This window comes from Nelumbo lutea, chromosome 1 (assembly GCF_056320005.1).
Source record: "Nelumbo lutea isolate HS-2025 chromosome 1, American lotus-T2T, whole genome shotgun sequence".
Lineage (NCBI taxonomy): Eukaryota > Viridiplantae > Streptophyta > Magnoliopsida > Proteales > Nelumbonaceae > Nelumbo > Nelumbo lutea.
The window spans coordinates 204,046,906-204,068,844 of record NC_142684.1 but is presented as its reverse complement, the minus strand read 5'-3'; the positions used below and the strand labels follow the sequence as shown (position 1 = coordinate 204,068,844).

Below are 21,939 nucleotides of genomic sequence, written 5' to 3'. Positions count from 1 at the left end.
TCTGACAATTATAAAATCCTTGCCTAAATTTTCATTTCAACAAAAATTCTCCCTTATAGTTTTACAAAAACATACAGTAGCCTATATCCCTTTCGTCATTGTCCCAAATGGAAAAGGTTGGCCTAATAAATTGATTTTTGAAAATAGGCATTTTACTCTTGCATAGATTTATTAAAATGCCCTTGAAAAACTTTTAAGTTTTAGATGGTGTTTGGTATGGCTTCCATTTATTTGAAAAACAGTGCTAGCTCATCGCCATGTGGGCATTTGCCCCAAAATGATATTTGGTAAACCTATTTATCAAATAAACATTCTGTATCAGTTTATGCGTAAGTCAACTATTGGGAGAATCTTCATTTTAATGTTTCATTCAACACCAATGTGTTTCTTTACTATTTTGCTTATGTGACGCCTAATGGCGTTTAATGGCACCTAATTGTCAAACAGTAGTAAAAAAAATGTTTATCAACCACTTTTTTTTCAAATTTAAAGATAAAGATAAATCAAATACAAACATTTGTATACCAAACATTGCCTTAACTTTTATCTAAATAAATTTCCACTAGATTGAAAAAAGTAAGGTAGTTTATTTTGTAAGCTCATAAAAATCAAGTGAAATTTTAGAAGGGAAAATTTGACATTTGAATTAGGTTGGGACAATTTTGTAACTTTCAACTCTCTGTCATTGGTACAATGATAAAAGGGAGGTAACTGCAGTCCATAGATTTTTATAAGGGATGTGTTTGTAAAATTGAAATTTCAGGGGGAGGTTTTGTATTTTACCCAGTTTAAAAAAGGAGTATTGAAAAAGGAAACGAGAAGACAAGCGGAGTGAGAGATGGCGGAGCAAGAAGAGCTCGTAGAGACAGATAGTCCAGAAGCCATCATCATTGCAATTGAAAACAAATCCCGGAAGATCGACACCTTACTGAAACAGTATGAATTTGGAAAACTCCATCTCTTTATCAAGACTTATAGGACTTCTCTTTTAATTTATTAATTTTCTTGGAAATTGGATTAAATCTCTTGGGTGCCTGCCTCTCTGTAGAAACTGATTTTTTCCCCCTCGGAGTTGTTTTCTGAGAACCCTCGATTTGTTCTTGTACCTAGGTCTAAACCAGTTGAAGCCCTCAAAACAGCTCTCGAAGGATCACCTCCCAAGATCAAAGATGAAAGATGCAAGGTTTCTCCTACTTCATTTCACTGATACATTTTTTATTTAAATTTCTTAATTGACTTATGTTGGGATGAAAATATTTGGTTAATGTTTTTTTTTTTTTTTTTTTTTTGTAGTCTGCAAGTTGGATAGTTGTCCATCGTGCAATGATGGGTATAAAAGATGTTGATGGATTATTCTCCTCTTTGGAGCCGGAGTACTACGACATTCTAATGAAGTAGGTGAATTTCTTCTTGGCTCTTTCTATTTTAATATGTATAGCTTGAATTTCTTTTAACCTATACTTGCAATGACAAACTTAACTTTTTATGGTCTCTAGAAGACAAACATGTGATGTGCAATAAGGTTAACTGCATCACCTATAAAAAAAGAAAGAAAAAAATGTTAACTGCATCGTGAAAGTAGCTAATTAGTATCAGGTCCTACTGCTGTGGCTATATGGTTGAAGTGAAGAGCACAACGCCTCAAAATGTGAAAGAGCAATCAAAGAGATAAATCTTCAAAAGGAATTCTTTGTTGCTAATGCTAAGGATTTTAAATATCTCGGTCTGTTGAGAAAAGAAAAAAGAAAACTAGAATTGGGATTTGGGAGCGAGTGTTATGTACATGGAAATATGGAATGGGTTAGTGCTAGGTGACGAGGACAATTGGTATTTTAGTTTAACCACTTCTGACCCTTTGTATTCCTGCAGGGTATTTTAATTTAACCACTTCTGACCCTTTGTATTCTGTTGCATTCATATTTAATGGGGAATATGCAGGTAATTATAATGCAGATAAATTCATGCAGGACCAGAAGATAGTAAAAACACACACTAGGGGTGGTGATACATTTGAAACCTGTTTGAATGAGGAAGCCCACAACTAAAAAAGTTGCCGCCTATTTTGCCAACACATCTGCGTGTCATGGGTTCAAGAATGTAATTAGTTTGGTGGTTGCCATTATGCATTCAAATTCCAAATGAGGCCAGAAACATATCATTCATATATCATATTCACCAATTGTGAGGAAGTTCTGGTAGCCATGTGTCTATGTTTCAAAATTGGTTTCTGGTGGTTTGGCTTCCTCCCCTTAAATCAGTTATACTAGTCTTCTTTGGGGTTCTAAGAAGCTAAGTTCTACTTCTCATTTCTTGGATGATGGATGCAGATCAATTTTAGGACATTTCCGCTGTTCATTTGAGAACAAATCTTCTCAAGATGTTTTAGTCTTATCTTGGAGGACACCTAGAGTGATCATCCCTGTTTCTGTTAACGGACAAGTCAGATGCTAATTTGATGGTTGTTCCAACGAAAAACCAAGGTTGGCAGGGACTAGAGGTGTCCTATACAGGGTTAATGGGTTCTTTTTTGGGCATTTGGCAGATCAATTGAAGACGCAGATTCCTATATTATCTGGATATTACAAGGACATAGCTGGACACTATATTGGATACAAAATTTACACTAGAAGTTGAAGTATCAATGCAGCGCACTTGTGTAGGTATCTTGGTATCATAATAGGTAGATCCCAAATAGAGAAGTTTAAGCACTCATAATAGGTAGATCCCAACAAGCGGACAGTGGACCATGGCATTTATCATTCGTCTTGAATGAGATTTGATATTCTTCAGAAAGCTTGACTTGACTGTATAGATTTGATGGGTTCCTAGGAAAGTGAATGCTATGGTGGATAGTCTTGCAATTTTGAGATTAAGAATGGTTTCTTTGTTTATAAAGTCCTATTCCTGCATAGTTTTTCTAATATAGAGTTTTTTGTCCATGTATTGGTCCTTTCATGTACTCTCCTTTTTTAATCAGTGACACAAACGAGCGAGATTTATTGATGACGTAAAATAAGAATAAACACCCCCAGATACTTGAGAATAACTTGGAAGAAGGGACAAGTACATAGAAATTAGCTGACTACATGGTAAATATTATACAAATATACTTGGTCTCTTGGCTGGGCTCAAAACCTGATGATCCTCATTCTAGTGTAGCCCTGTCTACTATTCCCTTGTGAGGGAAATAGCAACAGATGGGGGGATCCACTTGAACAAGCTGTTCAATCTTGATGTCTTGATGTTAGCGACATTTCTTCTTGAACCTGATGATCATGAATCCAATGGCCATTAGAACTGGTAGTCATCCACTTATCCACCATGTTATAATCCCTATGAGTTCTTGCAAAAGGGGACAATCTGCAAGTATGAGTTCTTGCAAAAGCGGACAATCTGCAATTATGAGTTCTTGCAAAAGGGAATAAGTTCTGTTCTTTTTGAGTTCCTCTCCCTACAGGTCTCAACTAGCTTACTTTGATGTTGCCCTGTCCATCTCTCAGATCACTTGTTCAGGATGGCACGGGATCCCATTGAGCTCCCATCAAAGTTCAACTTGAGGCTGCCTTTGATCTGGTGGCATCCAAGCCTGATAAACAAGTCTTCTTTGGAAAGCAAAACCAGCAGTTCTAAGCAGCATAGCTCATCAGTCTCTTGGGTGGACCCTAGGTCCATAGCAAGCAATTAGGCATATATCTTGGCAGCGCATGAATTAATGCTTATTATAAATCCTGAAAAAAGTATGTAATATCTGACACATCTGTTGGTAAATCTGTTTTTTTTTTTTTTTTTTTTGATGAATGAGTAAGTAGTTTTATTAAGGATATCAAAAGACCCAAGTCTTAATAAAAACAAAACATAACTATAGATTAGCCCAATAAAAAGAAGCCTGAGAAACCCCTTGTTTAGCCAGAGAGTCTGCCAAAGCATTTGCTTATCTGCTAACCCACTGGAAGTTGATAGACATATTCCTTGTGATCCATTTTGCTTGTTTTTAGGACATCTCTCTAGCCCTAAACAACACTGTTCGGGTTCAGCAGCCACCCCACTACCACTTTGGAGTCTCCTTCTTCCAGTAGGTTCTACACCCCAAGTTGGTTAGCAATTTGTAGGCCTTGTACAGCTTCTAGCATTTCAGCCATTGTTGAGTCTCCAATTCCCACTGGACCTGAGAATAAAGAGAAGATGTTTCTGTCCTTGTCCCTCAAAACCCCTCCAGTCCTAAAGGCCTTGCGTTGCATTGGCTGCAACCATCAAAGTTCAGCTTTACAACCCTTCTAGAGGAGGTGTCCACCTTACTTGTGCCCTAGTCTTCTTAGAGACTACGGATGCCACTGTTACCCAACCCCTCCGAATATCATCATATGAATAATCCACAAAAAATCAGAAGTCTTCAGCCAAAAGATAGTTCTTGTTAATATGCTTTCCTTAACTTCCTTGGGACTCCTTTCTTTTCGTTGGAATATCCTAGCATTCTGTTCTTCCCAAATAGTCCATGCTGTTGTTGCTCTTATACATTTCCTTATCAGTTTTACTCTCTTCGTCGGCCATCGAAAAGTTAATGGATCAAAGAGCTTTTTTACTTCAAAAAGCAAGTCCCACCTATGCCCAAATAAAGAGAAAACCTAAGTCCAAATATTTGCAGCAAATGGTAACAATCCTCATTTTGCACTTTACACATTGTGCACCAGTTTAGGGATAGACACAAAGAAGGTCTCTTCTTTTGCAGGTTATCCAAGGTATTAATCTTACCATGATAAATCTCCTAACAAAAAGTAGTTGTTTTGGGGGGAATAGGTATAGACCAAATTTATTTCATTGGGAAAACCTGGGGTGGGAGAAGAGTAGAGGGACTTAAAAAAGTAAGTACAAGTAAAAGCCCAATGACACAAATAGATTTGTCATCACTTAGGCCTCTACAAAGCTTGAGATCCCAAGCAGGAGACATGGAGAGAGTTGGGGGATGAACAAACCTTGAAATAGGCTCCTTCTTAAATAGGGAGAAAGAATAAAGGGAGGGAAAACGATCTTTTGAAGGTTGATTACCCACCCAAACATCTTTCTAAACAAGAATAGAGTTACTTGAGCAAACACCATACTTTACAAACTTGAGGAATTTGGGGAGAATGTTGGAGATTGCTTTCCAAGGAGTAGTGAGTTGAGCCCATCGAGATACCCCAACATCCCGTCCAGTTTTGGAACAGCCATGGATACTAGCGACCACTTTATGCCAAAGCCTCTCTCTTTCCACAAGCCACCTCCAGAGCCACTTACGTAAGAGAGCTTCATTTCTGTTAACTATGTTCCCTAGTCTTAATCCCTTTTCTTCCTTACATCGGCTAACTACCTCCCATCTGATCAAGTGATCCTTTTTCTCTTCTCTTGGCTACCATAAGAAGTCCCTCATTAGTTTTTCTAACTTCTTAACTACCCTGGAGGGTATCCTAAAACCAGATAGAAAATAAATAGGGAGATTAGCGAGAGTAGCTCTGATTAAGGTTATTCTTTCTCCAATGAGATGTAATTCTTTTTCCAAGGTAGTAACCTTTTTTCAAAATTTTCCACCATAGGATCCCAAAAATAACCCTCCTTTGGGTTAGTACCTAGGGGATGTCCTAAGTAGGTCAAGGGCCACTTAGAAATGGTACAATCTAAACATATAGCAATATATTCCAACTCCCTTTGATCTAAGTTTAGTCCCACCACACAACTATTCTCAAGATTGATCTTCAAGTTGGAAGCACTCTCTAAGAAAGATTATAGGTTCTTCAAATTTTGCACTCTCACCACTTCAAATCCTTCACAAAAAATGGTAATATCATTTGCAAACTAAAGGTGAGTTATAAGGGCCTAGTTTCTTCCTTGTCTTAAGCTCCTACAAGTTGGGAAGAAATCATTTGCTCCCCCATTAACTAAAATTGATTAATGGCAGGAAGAAAGGCATCCATTTATCCATTTGCACCATCTGTCTCCAGAACTGTACTTTCGAAGCACCTTTAATAAAAAGCTCCAATCCACCAAATCATAGGCCTTTTCACGATCCGATTTGCATACAAGCCCCTGAGTTCCTGATCTTCTTATCTTCTTAACACACTCATTTGCTATTAAGATCTGATCAACTAATTGTCTTTCATGAACAAAGGCACCTTGAGCTTGACTAATGAGAGAAGGAAGCACCTTGATCCTCAAGGACAAGACCTTAGCCAAGATCTTGTAGATACTTGTCACTAGGCTAATTCATTTGAAGTCTTTGGGATGTATGGCTTCTTTCTTCTTTGGAACTAAAGCTAAAAAGATTGCATTAATTCCGCGACTAATGACAAAACTATTTTCAAACTCTCTAAAGATTTCAAACGAATCATCTTTGATTATATTGCAACAATCTTGAAAGAAAGCCATTGTAAACCTGTTTGGCCCTGGTGCCGTAGATCTATCCATGGTCAACACTGCTTGTCAGATTTCCTCCTCTTCAAATTTCCTTTCCAACCAAATGTTGTCTTCTTCAGAGAGGATCAGCCACTCCAAGTCAGTGAACTCCATCTGCTTCCTAGTGGCTTCCTTAGTATAGATTTGAAATGATTTACAAAACAATTGTCTATCTCCCCTGGGAGTCCAATTCCAATCCATCCACTTCAAGTTTGGCCACCACATTTTTCCTCCTCCCAGTGGCTAGTTCATGAAAGAATTTGATATTTTCATCACCTTCCCTAATCCAAATGTGTCTAGATTTTTGCCTCCAAGAGATCCACACAAGAGGATCTCTTCTAGCTCCTTCTTCAACCTCCATCTTAATTGTCTTTCTTGTCCCACTCATTGTTCTAAGGGATTCCTCTATTTGGGACAACAATGCTGATTTCATCTCTTCTATTCCCCCAAATTGGTCCCCATTCCATTCTTTAACTTTGCTCTTAGAGTCTTAGACTCTTAAACTATCAAGTAATTTTACCCCTTTACACTTCACTACTCTATCTCTTCACTCCACTACTCTTCCACTCTCATTAAAAAGTCCAGGTGTGTTAGCCACATGTTTTTGAATCTAAAATATTGATACAGCCCGATACGCTGATAGGCGTACCGGACTATGTCGGGGCTCGCTCCCCTATTTTTTTAGTTTTTTTTTAAACCTGGTTCAGAGGGATCGGTTTAAGGCTTGTCTACCCCCCTGAACCGGGTTAAACCCCAAATCACCGCCTGTAAGGGCATATCAAGAAGCCCTTGATATGATATGTATTGATCAATACAGCCCGATACGTATCGAAATTTTGAACCATGGTCAAAGTACAATTGGACAATGGTTAGAAGTAACCCTAGGTGGTGCTTTGGCTAGCAAATCTTTCCAATGGTTTTCCCAACTTTTATTAAATAGAAATTTGTCCAACTTGGAGCAAATTGGGATTTCCTAAAAATTGGACCAAGTTAAGTGAGCGTGCAATAGAGGCAACTCCTTCAACTCGCAACTATTAATGAAATCATTGAAGTTTCTTATTCTGGTTGTGCGAGTCTGTTGGGAGTTATTTGATTCATTAGTGAATCTGATTACATTGAAATCCCCGCCCAAGCACCAAGGACCTTCCCATAGCTCAGAGAATAATTAGGAGAAAGCTTATGCGAGGTGATGGGGTTTCAAATAGTGAATTGCAAAATTGAAATTGTACTATTTTTGTAATGTTTATTGTTGTTAGGTGCTATCTTGTCACCTACCTAGATTGTATTCTATTTTTATTTTAATGAATTTTTCTTTTTTATTTATAAAAAATAAGTAATATTTTTCTTTTACTGAAAATTTAACTTTACCATCACAAAAAGTATATATCTTGGTGATGTTTGATGCTAAAATCAGCATAATGCTTTTGCATTTACGTATACATTATGAGAAAGGGCACATCAATAAGAACCCAATACCTACACCTATAGGCACTTGAAGACTTGGCACTTGTGCCACATAACAAGATACACTCTGATAATGAGATCAAAGTCGGCCAAAGAAAATTGAATTGGATTTTTGGCTTTGACAACCCTTGAACACTGTGAAAAAACCACTTTTGCCCTTTTATAATTTGAGGGGCCAATTTAGACCTCAAACTAAGTTGAAAAGGCCATCATTAGCCCAAAAATGCATGGTGTTAATGACACTGTTCACAATTCGTTAAATAATGAATAAAATATTAGGAAATGCTGATGTGGCATTGTTAAACTCAAAAAATTGAAAAATAGCAAGTGAGTTCCATTGAATAAAATAAAACCATTTAATGTATAATTAATAAATGTTGAAAATAATATATATGTTAGCCCTACTTGAAATTTCCTCTTTTAAGAGAAAGATAATGTGTGCCCCAATTGAAATTATAAGCGAATCGCATTTATAATTTTTAAGTGGCAACTGTCTATTAATTCTCTTAAAGGAGGAAATTTTAAGTGGGACCCACCTATTAATTTTCTCTTAAAAGAGGAAATTTTAACTTGAACCCACCTATAATTTCAAGTGAGACTCACTTATATAATATTTTTAATATTTATTAATTAAACACTAAATGGTTTTTATTTTCTTCAGTAAAACTCACTTGCATATCTTTAGTGTTTTGAGTTTAACAGTGCCATGCCTGCATTTCCTATTATTTTATTCATTATTTAATGGATTTTGAACGACGTCACTAACATCGTGCATTTTTGGGCTAATAGTGGCCTTTTCAACTTAGTCTGAGGTCTAAGTTGGCTCCTCAAATTATGAGAGGGCGAAAGTGGCTTTTTCGCAAAGTTCATTGGTTGTTAGAGCCAAAAATCCAAATTGAATTGGAAAAAAAAAGAAACAAAATCTAATCTTCGTGTTCTTCTTATCCAATGTGAATTTTTGGAAGGTCGTTTCCCAGTGTTGGTCCTAGTGATCTAGGATCTTGGAGTAGATAGACTGGATATGGTCTCCTTTTGACATTTTTAGGATAGAAAATAAATAGGTGGCCATTATAGGAAATATGTCCAACATCTTAAATAGTTACTTGCCCTTGAAATCTTCAATATGTAAAGGCAAAGTTGATGTAATTGCCTAAATGGCATTAACAGGGGCAAAATCTTCTTTTTGAACCAAATGGCTTCCTTATCCATTGAGGAAATTATTTTCTATTATTGCAAATATTGTAGCTATTGTTTTGCTCTTATTTCTTCCATGTACTGGACCCGTGGTTATTACATTCTCTTGGTCGTTTCTTGGATAGAAAGATCTATAGGTTTTGCTACTTGTTTGTTAATTATTCCCATATCTTTATAGTCCTAGTCCATTGACACCCTGTGTACCATTGCATAGTAGGGTATTCATTGCTCATACACCTATTTATGATATTATCACTTTTTAATTATGAAACCACATGCAATGTCTTGGTTTGGTACTTGACCTAAACCCCTTGTTTATTTTAAGTTTCTTATTCAACTAATTTCATAATATAGGGAAGTTCAGCACTTGGCCCTTATCTATTTGCATTGTTCAAAGTGCGTTGACTAAACATATTTGGGAGGAAGTTCCATGGTGCATGTTATTTGTGGATGACATTGTTTTTATTGATGAAACTAATGAAGGATTAAATGTAAAATTAAGGTTATGGACAAATGCCCTAGAAACAAGAGGTTTTAAAATGGGCAAGACTAAAACATGTGATTTTAGTACATTCATTGAAAAAAAAAAAGAAACATGTGATTTTAGTAATGATGGGAGCATAAATCAGGATACACTTAAGTAAAGACACAGCACAATGTGAACATTTCCAATACCTTGGTTCAATAGTTCATAACAAGGGAGATCTTGAGGAGGATGTCAGTGTCACCCGGAGAATTAGAGTAGGATGGGCAAGATGGAAGGGGTGCATCTAGACTTCTATGTAATAGGAAAATACCACTTAGATTAAAATGAAAATTCTGTTAAACAGTTGTAAGGCTAGCTATGGTGTAAGGAACAGAGTGTTGGGCAGTCAAGAAACATGTCCAAGTATCTCCAATAGGTTATAAAATATGAGAAAGTGGACTAAGTTGTTTTGGCCACATGATAGAAGACCATCAATAGCACCAGTAAGAAGAAGTGATTTGTTACAAGTTGAAGGGCTAGAAGGGATAAAAGGACATGGGTAGAAGTACTAAGAAATGATTTAAGCACTAATAATTTTACAGTGGATATGGCATTAAATATAACGGATTAGCAAAACAGGATACATGTAGCCAACCCCATATGGTTGGGATAAGGCATGGATGATGATGATGAGGGAAGTTTATACAAAATTCTCTCAAAGCCTTCTAAAACTTTTGTTCTGTTGTGTTTATGCAATTATCTGACTTAAAGTGCCATCTATGGCAACAAGCTTGTTAGTTTTACATGATAGCGCCACTGGGAGTTCTTAACTTGAACAAATTTATAATACTATACTATTTGTCTCATGTCCTATGTTTACTGTCAACAAAGGAGGAGAAATCAATAGAACTCCTATGCAGTTTTGTATTTTTTCATTTTAAATTTCAATATTATTAAAGATTCATCTAATTTAATCTTCTTACTACTAATTTCTCACATTCATTTCGTTATGACAGAACTGATTCCTCAGGTGCAAGGCGAGATATGTTACTAAATGAAGTGAGGGACCACTTTTGAAAAAAGAAAAACTTAATATATAAAAACATGCAAATTTAAGTTCTCAAAGAAATAAAATATTTCTAAAACCCATAAGCTCAGTTGTCTGAGTATCGTGTACAAGTTTAAGTCCTACATAGGCTAATTTGTTTAAACTATGAAAATAATAGGTACAACGTTCAATATATTAAATTACCTATTCAACATAAAATTCAAGGTTAAGTCATCAAAATTCAAAATGTGGCAGCAAGCCAAGTGAGGTGCACACCACGAAATGATCCTTGCTTATGAACCTAGGTATGCCTTTTAAACATTGAATGTACATACAGAGTTTAATCTAGGGAAGACATTTGACATTTAGAGGGACGGGGAGATGATTTGTCAGTGAAAAAGGGACTGATATATCTTTTTGTAAATCCACAATCTCTTGTTATACTTTTTAAGTAATAAAATCTGTTTTTCTTTTGCTGATAAAAAAGGGACTAATATATAAAATATTTATTTATATATTTATCAATTACGTAAAATAATTAATTAGTCGAATTCGAATTCCAATATTTAATTGAATTCAAATATTAATTTTGAATTTTTTTAATTGGATTTGAATTCGGATATTGTCTGATCTGATTCAAATTTGATCCGTTTACACCGGAGATGGAGATTTGCCTTGGCAGGGTGGGGACGAGTATGGGGATTAATAGGGGTCCCCAACCAGGGACAGGATCAGGGCTGGGAAGTGAACTCACCCTGCCCAGATGGGGCCAGGGAGGTCAAGTACCCAGCAGGGATGGGGAAAATTGCCATTCCTAGTCTATAGGAGGCATCCATATATGGGGCAATTGGAGAATATGGCATTAAATGATAAAAATGGCTGAAATGGGAAAAATGGGTTTTGATTTAAAATAACGAAAACCATACTTGGATTAGTTTTTGTCTTTTAGGGATGTTGGATGAACTCCTCTGGTGAAGAATTTGTGAACTGTAGGGACGTTGGATGTTGATGCTTGTAATGGCTGCTTACAAAGTTAGAGGGGGGATTTGTGAAGTTGATGGTTATAACGACAGACCAGGATTCATGTGGTTGACCTTGTATTGTTTGAACAAGGCTTAATTGAGTTGAAATGGAAAAAGAGGAGAGAGAAACCTTGAATAACTTAGTAGGGACCTAGAACCATTGTAGGGTGTGCAAATTACTCATCACTCTTGTCATAAGCTATTAGAACTCAAATAAAATCCTTATAGAAATAAGAAACTAAAAATATTGAATAACTACTATTCATACTTTTTTGAACACCATGAGGTTAAGAAACTAAAAATATTGAATTACTACTAGCATCAGTAAGACTCAATTTTATTAAAATGAGGTTAAGAATATGTACAAGCGAAGGTCCCAGACACCCTAAAACTTGTATGTACATTTTTGAACACCATGATACCATCCTGCTTTAATTCAAAGAAAAATAGATAACTCCTACGCTACTTATGCTATGATTTTTGATACTTCAAACATAAACCAACTATAGGCTTATAGCTAGAAATTCAGACCTTATGGTTGGACATAAAATTGTGAAGTAACAAATGCACCCCTAATTTCTAAAAATACAAAAATATATAACAAACTCAAAAAGTCCCATATCTGACCACTTGGTACCTGTAGCATTTGCTTTGCCTATAATGCAAGTTCAACAAAGATAAAACACTTTGTTGAACACTTTCATTTATCAAAAAAAAAAAAAAAGAAAAAGAAAAACAAAGATAAAGCACTTTGGGTAGTCAATATTTTTAACATTTCCTTTGACACCAAAAGATAACTACACCTTATTGGTAAAAGAAAGGTCAGTTGTTTTTTGATTGGCCCAAAGTTCAAATGATTTACATGAAACATATTCTTTTCATTTTTTCTTCTAAAAGCAGTGTCAATTTTATGGTTTGATCCATGTGAAAATCACTCTAGAGTCCAGACCATTCATCTAAATTTCTTCCTAGAATTAACATCTCCAAGGGTCTTGCTTACATTGTATTAGGAAGGAATTGTTTGCAATAAGGCTGTAATTGGGTTGGATTCATATTAGATCCGGCCACATCTGAATTCAATCTGATTATTGAAACTTTACATCCAAAATGCAAAATATTGGACTTGGATCCAGTTATTGTCATTAAAATAAAGAAAAGTTAAAAAAAATTAATTACTTTTATAGTTTGATCCATGTGAAAATCACTCTAGAGTCCAGACCATTCATCTAAATTTCGTCCTAGAATTAACATCTCCAAGGGTCTTGTTTACATTGTATTAGGAAGGAATTGTTTGCAATAAGGCTGTAATTGGGTTGATATTGGATCCGGCCACATCTGAATTCCATCTGATTATTGAAACTTTACATCCAAAATGCAAAATATTGGACTTGGATCCAGTTATTGTCATTAAAATAAAGAAAAGTTTAAAAAGTCTAAAAAAATTAATTACTTTTTTAACTTATGCATATATAATAAATTTATATAATATAGAATATTGAATTAATAAACTTTATCTAATTATATATAGTGGCCATTACTTGGTGTAATGGTAAAATCTTGGATCGTCAAGTTTGAGAATGTGTACTTGAGTCTGAGAGTCACCACTAATTCAAGAAAATGCCAAAATGTTAGGGCCGTATCTGGGCTACCCCTCTCAAGACCCCAGATAGCTGGGACCAACATTGGGCAATGGTTTTTTATATTATATTATATTTAATTATAATAAATTTTAATTGTACTTGGATTTTAATTGGATTGGATGGGGTAAAATCCACATCAGATTCAATTATTAAATGGATGCCGGTTTTAACAAACGAATCCAAAATAATCAGATTGGATGGCGGATTGGGTTTTGGACTTATGGAGTCCATTGTCCTTGATATTGCATCCATGAATCCCGTGGAAACAATGGCAAGTGAAAATACCTGTTCTATTTGCTTTGTCTACATATCTTAAGAGAAGTTCTTTTGATAGATTTCTCCTAGTTTCCATTCAGAATGAATCGAAGTTTCATGATACATCGTTTTGTTCTTTTTATGGAGAACAATGTAAGGATTTCAGGAACTTTCCAGGAAGCTAATAGTAACAAGCAATGCTATTTGTGTTGGATCAATGAGAAAGGTAACTGGCAACTGCAACTATGAAGCTTATTAATAGAAATCTGAATATCAGAAAACATCTAAGCAACAGACTAACAACAATATCAGGGTCATTTGGAAGTCTATTTTGAATAGGTTATCAAGCAAGGAATTAACTCTTAGCTTTCTGCCAAATCACACACACACACACACACAGTGAAACCTTGCTCTTTTCTTGTTCTAGTTAGGCTTCTGTTTGATGGCCATACAAGTATGTGTCTAATATAAATTTGTCTACATAAATATATGCAATACCTGTAAATTTTCTTCTCGTTAAGCTTCCATTTAGATTGCCATATGATTATCATGATCATGATCATCATCATCATCATCATCCATGCCTTATCCCAATGATTGCCATATGATTATCATCATCATCATCATCCATCGTTGTGCATATTTATAATTTCACATACATGATTTTGTGCAGCATTTATATATGTTCTTGTGGTTAGGATTCTGTTTAGATGGCTATATGTGTAGGCATCTATATAAACTTGCCTACATGAACATATGCAACACATTGTCCTTGAGGTTCTCACTTCTCAGACTTCATTACATTGGTAAATATTCTCCATGCCTTGGCTTCATTCTTATATGGTGTGCAGGACCTAGACCCCACCCAAAGATCTTTCACATTACATTTTGTCCTGATTGGACGCTGTTCAATCATCATACGAACTTTTTGGTGGATCAATTATTGTTTTGTTTCTTTCCATCCAATGGATTAAATGGCAGAAGAATTTTTGGCGAAGAGATTGATCGGCATTAAATGCCAGTCTGTGGATCCATAGCTGTGATATGTAAAACATGTATGAATTATGATAGAGGCAGGAAGGATCTGTTAAAATCTTTTGCACATTTGTCCATAAATTTAATGCATTTACCATTCTATTATACATATATCAATTAATGCATCTCATGTCAACTAATAGTTATCTTCTGACTCCTGGAATTATTTGTACTGGTTATTGTCTTTAGTTTGCTCATGTAAAACCAAACCCCTAAATTCCTTATTTTCCATAATCCTAAATTGCTCATGGTTTATAAATCAACTTAGTTTTCCTTAATCTAGTTAGAAGGAACGCTACACACTATGCTTTCTCTTCATTACTGCTTGAATATCCATGTTCTGCATGCATTTGTGCTTTTGTTTGCGTGCATGCATATGTGGATTCATTTCAACTCAAACAATCAATCTAGCTGAATTGGAAGAATTTGTATTTTAGTCTTTTTGGGTTATCTTGTCATGCAAATAATGAATTGCAATTGTACTTGTAATTTATAGGTATTTGTATAGAGGTTTGGCTACTGGAGACCGTCCCACGTGTGATCAATTCCTTCGGATCCATGAAAAACTAACAGAGAAAGCTGGATTGGGATGCATATTGCGTTATCTTGCTGACACCGTAAATATAATTTGATGATATCTAACCACTTGACCATTTTAAAGTTGTAGATAAACAATTATATGTGGTGATTGGTATCTGTCCTCCAACAGTTTTAGTTATGAAAATCTCTCTTTGGGTAATTGATACATTCCATTTTTGTTAAAACCAATGATTAAAATATCACAACATATCGTATTGCATCTTATGTATGTATCGGTTTTCAGGGTTGTTGAAATGCTTTTTATCGTATTAGGATTCTGTATTTGGTACAAACCTTAATATCCATGTTGATATAGGTTGTGTTTGGTACTAGTGTCTTTTGAGGTCCAAATGTTTAGAGAGGCAATGACATTTCATATCAAAATGCCAATAGACGTTTTGACCAAGTTTCAAAATATCGACATGCTGATATGATGGTAGGGGCATATTGGGTGATATCAATAATGTTTTTTTTTTTTGTTTTTTTTTTTAATTTATTTCTTTTTCAAAACTGGTTTAGGGGGGTGTTTTAAGGCTTTTCTACCCCTTAAACTAGTTAGAACCTCGATACACTCCCTATAGGGGCATATCGGGAAACTAATGGCACAATATGTATCAATACTTTGAACATTGGTTTTGACACGAATTAGGTGTTAGAACAAGTATCCACTCATTCAATCCCATCAGCATTACCTCCAAAAACATTTAAATGACATGTTTATATTTAATGTGTCACCACCCTATTATAGTGACTCACATTCAATGGTCAAATTTAAAAGTGAATGTTTTGTGATGGATTCATTATTACACATGGATTAAAATCTTATGCAGTCTTTTAATGGTTCTAGAAGCATAGAATCAAAAAAAGAACCTTTAGGTTTATGGGTATCAAAATATTCCTCTACAATGATGCTTCCTAGTCATTGGACTAATTGGTAAAAACGTTTTATGGTACCGAACATTACCGGTCTGGATACTTTCAACCATGGTTCGTGTTAATTACAGGGCAGGGTAGATGTTTAAGAGGCAGATGGGCTGTTATCTTGGCAAGAATGTTAGACCATAAAGAAGCTATCATATCCCATTTAAGTTGGGCCATCCTCTTTCTGGGGTTCCATACCTTCGGACTTTATGTTCATAACGACGTCATGCTCGCTTTTGGTACTCCGGAGAAACAAATCTTGATCGAGCCCATATTTGCGCAATGGATACAATCTGCTCATGGTAAGACTTCATATGGGTTCGATGTACTTTTATCTTCAACCACTGGCCCAGCCTTCAATGCGGGTCGAAGCATATGGTTGCCTGGCTGGTTAAATGCTATTAATGAGAATAGTAATTGGATTGTGTTTGGATGTTTGTTCGTGCTTATCTGATAGAGTTTTGCGGATCCAGTTATTTCAATTTGGGGTGGCAGTGGGCCTTAATTTTGTCTCTTGCCTCTTGAGTCTTGACACCCTTTAGTATCTTCTCTCCTCTCTAACAAAATTTTATTTTATTACCAAAAAAAAAAACTTTGAACCATGGTTAAAACAGGGTACTGTTTGAGGTTTATGTTTCATATCTTTAGTTAGCTTTGTTACTTTTCTCTGGGTTTTTGTTCAAGTCTTTTTCCGTCTGTTATTAGTGATGAAGCGATGGCACAGCAAGCACGGATAAGGCTACACAAAAAAGTTGAAGGTGTCCTAGGAGGTGGGACATATCCTGTAGTATTCCTGGGCAACAGAGCTGTATGTTGTGTCCCAATTCAAAGTTTCACTGGTTTAATCCAACTTACCAGGTTAATTCAATCAGCAGTGGCGAATCTCGCCACCCCACTTATGACTTATCCATCTGGGTTCCCGGCAGTTCTCAACTTGTTTTTTCAATTGAACTGTCGGCCACGTCCAATTCTTCACCATAACTCCATTCACATGGCCATCTACCACTCGCTCATAAAATTTTGGGTCAGATCAGATTTGGGCGAAAGACTGATCAGGACTCAGGTTTTAAAAGCAAGAAGACTCAACAAACTCTCAAGAGAGCAAGACAAGTTTGAGTTTGAATAGTGTTCATAAAGAAAAACTGCTCTTTTGATGTGTCCGATCGACATATAATCGCATTGGGAGATCTTAAAACTGTTGCTTCCATCATCCTAGGGGGACCCCGGACCCCTACCTCAAACCTCCATTGCAGGTTACTTGAACCACCTCAAGAAGAAAAAGGTGATGTGACATTGAATAAGGTATGGATCCGACACCTTCCTACCAAGAACAGGGACGGTGGTGTTGGGAGGTGGAGTCAATAATTTTTAGGTTCACCATTTGCTCACCCGCCCTATTCTCTAGCTAATTAGCTATATTCATTGTCTCTCTGTTGTGGCCTGTGTTGTTTCAATTCTTCTTCTACACATTAATTGGTGCATATACTGATTTTTCCAATCATTGCCCTCTCTTGCTTAGCATCCCTGTGTGACTTCCCATACATGGCAATTTGCTACCTGGCTATGCTATTACAGTAGTATTTTTTTTTGGGGGGGGGGGTTTGTTTTTGTTTGAATTTTGATCAGTACGTAGATGCTTTGCCCCTATATATATTGCACTCACTGAACCCAACCCATAAAGATGAACAATGATGGATCAATACTTGATGCACTGAATTGTAACAAAAAGTTTCATTATCTCAAGCTTATCCTCAACTCCATGTGGGTCTGGTTTATTTGCTTGGGCATAATATATCACAGGTGGAAATCCACATCAGCCATTAAAGAACTCAAAAGCTTGCTTTTTTTAACAGTTAGGCCTGCTTATTGTAAGTCTCCTCCCACTTCCCGCTTTGGTGTGGTGGAAATGGAATTCCCTTGTTGACTGGCTACCAACACTTGGGTATATGGGAATCATTCCACCAACTTCTATTTTTGTAATAATAGGCGGTGGGAAATTTTCAACACTTTTTATCTTCATTTCTTCTTCTTTTTTCCTCTTTTGGTCAGCAAAAGCATCAAACAGGCATTGGAAATTGAAGGGGCGGAGGGATGAACAGGGGTTATCATAAGAGATGGAAGATGGAAGATGACACCGAATCTTCCTCTTGGCTTTTTGAAGTGGCACTAATAAGAGGAACCAAAAGGTAATTAAAAAAAAAAGGCTGTGGACTATATATTATTATGGAGGGAGAGGGAGATAAAGGAGGTTGGGATGACCTAGAAATAGAATCCTATGATATAGAGAAGGGGGGAAGTAAAAGAGAGTATGATGATCACATGCATGATGCAAGCAGTTGGGGACTTGGGAGCCACCTCCCCACGTGATTGGTTCCCAATCTAGTTCTTGGACATCTCTCACACCCACGTGAAGGCTTTCTTCTTCTTTGAAACAAATCAAGAGTTCATGGTTCGCTGGCCCCCTGGCTCCTTTTTACTAGCTAGCTAGGTCTGCTCTGGACCATCCAAACCAAAAAAAAAAAAAAAAAATAATAATAATAAAATAAAGAAAATTGAATAAATCACAAGGTTGAGAGTTGAGACCACACGCTCGTATGAAATATTCGCTGTTGTTTCTTATTCTTATAAACCTTGATTTGTTCTGTAACCGGGTTTTATACTTAGATTATGGATGAAGTACCTTTCCTGTTTTCTGAATCTATGTATTATATATATAGATGCTGTAACCGGTTATGGATAGTGGATGCTGTAATCGGTTTTTAGACTTAGATTATGAAGTATCTATAATTCTATAATGATTATTGGATTAAATTAGTAGCGGCCGGAGGGGTTGAAGGAAAGCAATAATACTTAATAATAGAATCAGAATCTGAGGTTGGACACCAACAGAAAAGCCTGAACAGCACATGTTTATCATGTGACGTTAGATAGACCCAAGTCCAAATTCAAATATTGAAAGAAACGATCGATAAGTCAAGAACCTGGGACTGGCCTGGGACTCTGGGAGGGAGATAGGGTGCTCGCTTGGTAAATACCCAATCTGGCATTTACTATTCTCCATCATTATTCTTTTAATATAAGTCAAACCTAACCAAACAGCTGGAGTCTAAGCATGTACAATTATACATATGTAAGACTAAGAGAGAGATCATCCGTCCAGGGTCCACCACTACTACCAACATCCATCGATTGGACTAATTTATATTTAAATCATCCATAGAATCCGATTTATGTCCCCACTAAATTCTTCCAACAATAAACAAAATAAATAAATCTAATCATGGTCATGTTTTTTTTTTTTTTTTTTTCTCATTAGATGATTAGAGAACAACATTAGATCATCAGACGAAATAGCTTTACATCATAATATCTCCGAAAGCCCGACCCTCAACTTCTATTATCCTTCCTCTTTTTACTCCCAACGAAGAAGAAGAAAAAAAGGTCTTTGTCTCTTCAAAGTTCAATCCCTCTCTTAAAAAGCCAGAGAAAGAAGAAGAAGAAGAACCACCAAAAACTAACCCAAAAGAAAAGATTAAAAAAAGAAGCGACAAACCACCCCTCTACGACAACCATACAATTTAAACGGTCGTAACTCATAAACGACCTTCCCCTCCTCGCCTAATCCTTCGCAACAAGACTTTTTAGAGAGACAGAGAGGGAGTACGCTAATAAAAATATGCTTCATCCTCTTCCGTACAAATCCTCCCCATGATAGATCTCATCTGAGGAATCATTAATTCACAAAAAGGCCCTTGTCCTGGGCTTAACATGACCAGATTGCCCCTGAAGTAAATAGATATTTACGATCTTGGGGCTGCGGCATCGAACGGCCTGTGATGGATTGGGGCGGCTGCCCAAGGGTTGATGGGGATGGGACGATGGTGGTGAGGACCAGCAGCCATGGGGGGATGGTGGTGGTGAGCATCGACTGCGGGTGTTGCTGTGACGGTCGAGGCGGTGGATGAGGACGAGGAGACCGCCACGCGCTCGCATGAGGGACACATGGTGAGGGTGGTCGGAGGGGTCATGTGCATGTAGAACTGCGGGGACAGCTTCAGTGCCCTCAGCTCCTGCACCTCCTTCTGTAATCTCCTGTTCTCCTCCGTTAAGTTCTCGCAGCATCTCTTCAAGAACTCGCAGTCCACCTCTGTCTGCTTCAGCTTGGTCCTTGCCCTCCTGTTCTGGAACCATACCTCCACTTGTCTGGGTCGCAGGTTCAATTGTTTCGCCAACGCCAGCTTTTGCTTCTATTCAATACAAAAAGGCGCCAAATCAAGATTAGTGTTGGGAACTTCAGAGAGGAAGGAGAATAAAAATAAACGACGACTAGATTGTCATATTTGTAATAAACGTGATACTTACGGGGTTGAGAGTGTTGTGTTCTTTGAAGCTTTCTTCCAGCACGGCAGACTGATCTTTGGACAGTCTGAGCTTCTTCCGAGACGTGTCACCCTCCTCTTCGTCACTGATTCCACGAGAGCAGGCTCTCTCGATTTCGTGTTCTTCTCCATTTGTGTCTCTCTCGCTTCTCTTCCCACTTACGGTTGATATTGTGCTGTTAGGAGATGAAGCTCCTGCTTCTTCTTCACAGTCCGCCGTTGACGGCATGCGGTTTACATCTATTCCCCTGAGGAATGATCTCGTCTCGCCTTTGAACAAGTCCGAGTTTCGATCTGCAATAAAAAAATAGAAGATAGAGAGATTATTAAAACGAAGATAATGGATTTACAACGTTAGGCTGAATATAAGAGAAGGCCAACATGAAGACAGGAATTGATTGACAAAAACGATTCTTTGTGGAGATCTTAGAGATAAAGAGCGTTTATTATCAGATCGTTCAAAAATCAACAAAAACTTTCGTATAGAGACGAGAACCACATGAAACACCAAAATAGGAAAAGAAAAGGTATAGAGAAAAAAAAATCGTAGTTCTAACAGAAAGATCCGTGAAAAGCGTTAAAGAAAAAAGGAGAAAGAACACAGGTTCTCCACCAGATCTAGGAACGGATAAAAAATTCGCGAAAACTAACAAGAATCCTAACTTGAATCAAATCTCAACATACCTGACGATGCGAACGTCTCATTCCAAGTATTCTTCTGAAGCATGAATGGCGAAGCAGCCGAAGACGAAATCGAAGAAGGCATGAGATTCAACTGCAACGAGTGTCGGTTGTCTGCAGTACTCAGACTCAGACTCAGGCCTAAATCCTCCTTCTCAACCATCATCTTGATTACTCTACCTTCACCTTCCCGATCGGTTGATCTACTGCGATCTTTCTCCTTCTTGTGCTTATTGCTTCAAGTCGATTCGACAACACTCTCCTAGGTTTAGGATATTCGCCTTTTTAGGGTTTGATGAGAAATCACAGAGAGAGAGAAAGAGAGAGAGGTAAGAGGAAACAATGGCGATTTCCGAAGGCTTTCAGCTTTTTTCAGTACAGTGTGGGAGAATGGGGCTTTATATAGAAGTGTTGTTCAATCATGACTTGTGTCAGAGCGCCAATTATCTCAATCATGACTTCCTCGCCTAACTTAACCCTGGTTAAATTTCTTCCCCAGTTTTAACCCAACCACGGTTTTTTCAACCACCACGGTTTCGTCACTTTTACTTCTCTCATCGGATCAGATATTCAGATCAGCAGCAGCAGCAGCTCCTCGCCTCCTCTTAACCAGGGGCTTTTGTTTTTCCTATTGACCGTTGACTGTCACACGATATTTTGTTTTCTTTCCCAATATTTTTTTTCCCGATAAATTGAACCGAGTTTATTGGGCCGGTTCGTCAGTTACGCTGAAGAAACAAGAAAGACGAGTTCCGCATTTAAAGTTTCGGGAAACCGCAAAGTAGGACGGAAAAGTTTTTAATGCTTTCATATTTGACTTCTTTTCTTCCCC

At 37.0% G+C, this 21,939-nt stretch overlaps 2 protein-coding genes across 4 annotated transcripts in view; one reads left to right on the top strand and one right to left on the bottom strand.

Moving 5' to 3' along the window:
- Positions 1 to 15,286, top strand: part of LOC148880497 (actin-related protein 2/3 complex subunit 5A-like) — a 35,735-nt gene extending 20,449 nt beyond the window's left edge. For 2 of the 3 annotated variants that reach the window (XM_088962411.1, XM_088962410.1), the window contains 4 exons: positions 764 to 936; positions 1,111 to 1,183; positions 1,294 to 1,394; positions 15,044 to 15,286. In XM_088962411.1, the coding sequence (XP_088818537.1) occupies positions 839 to 936; positions 1,111 to 1,183; positions 1,294 to 1,394; positions 15,044 to 15,179 (408 nt within the window). In that variant the 5' untranslated portion in view covers positions 764 to 838 and the 3' untranslated portion in view covers positions 15,180 to 15,286. The remainder of the gene's footprint in view (positions 1 to 763; positions 937 to 1,110; positions 1,184 to 1,293; positions 1,395 to 15,043) is intronic. The other variant, XM_088962412.1, reaches the window with a different exon arrangement.
- Positions 15,287 to 19,316: 4,030 nt separating this feature from the next.
- Positions 19,317 to 21,939, bottom strand: HAT3 (homeobox-leucine zipper protein 3). Its single transcript, XM_088962409.1, has 3 exons — positions 21,111 to 21,939; positions 20,410 to 20,720; positions 19,317 to 20,294 (listed from the first exon to the last, which is right to left on the bottom strand). Exons 1-3 carry the CDS (start codon positions 21,271 to 21,273, stop codon positions 19,848 to 19,850), a joined length of 921 nt encoding a protein of 306 aa, XP_088818535.1. The 5' UTR covers positions 21,274 to 21,939; the 3' UTR covers positions 19,317 to 19,847.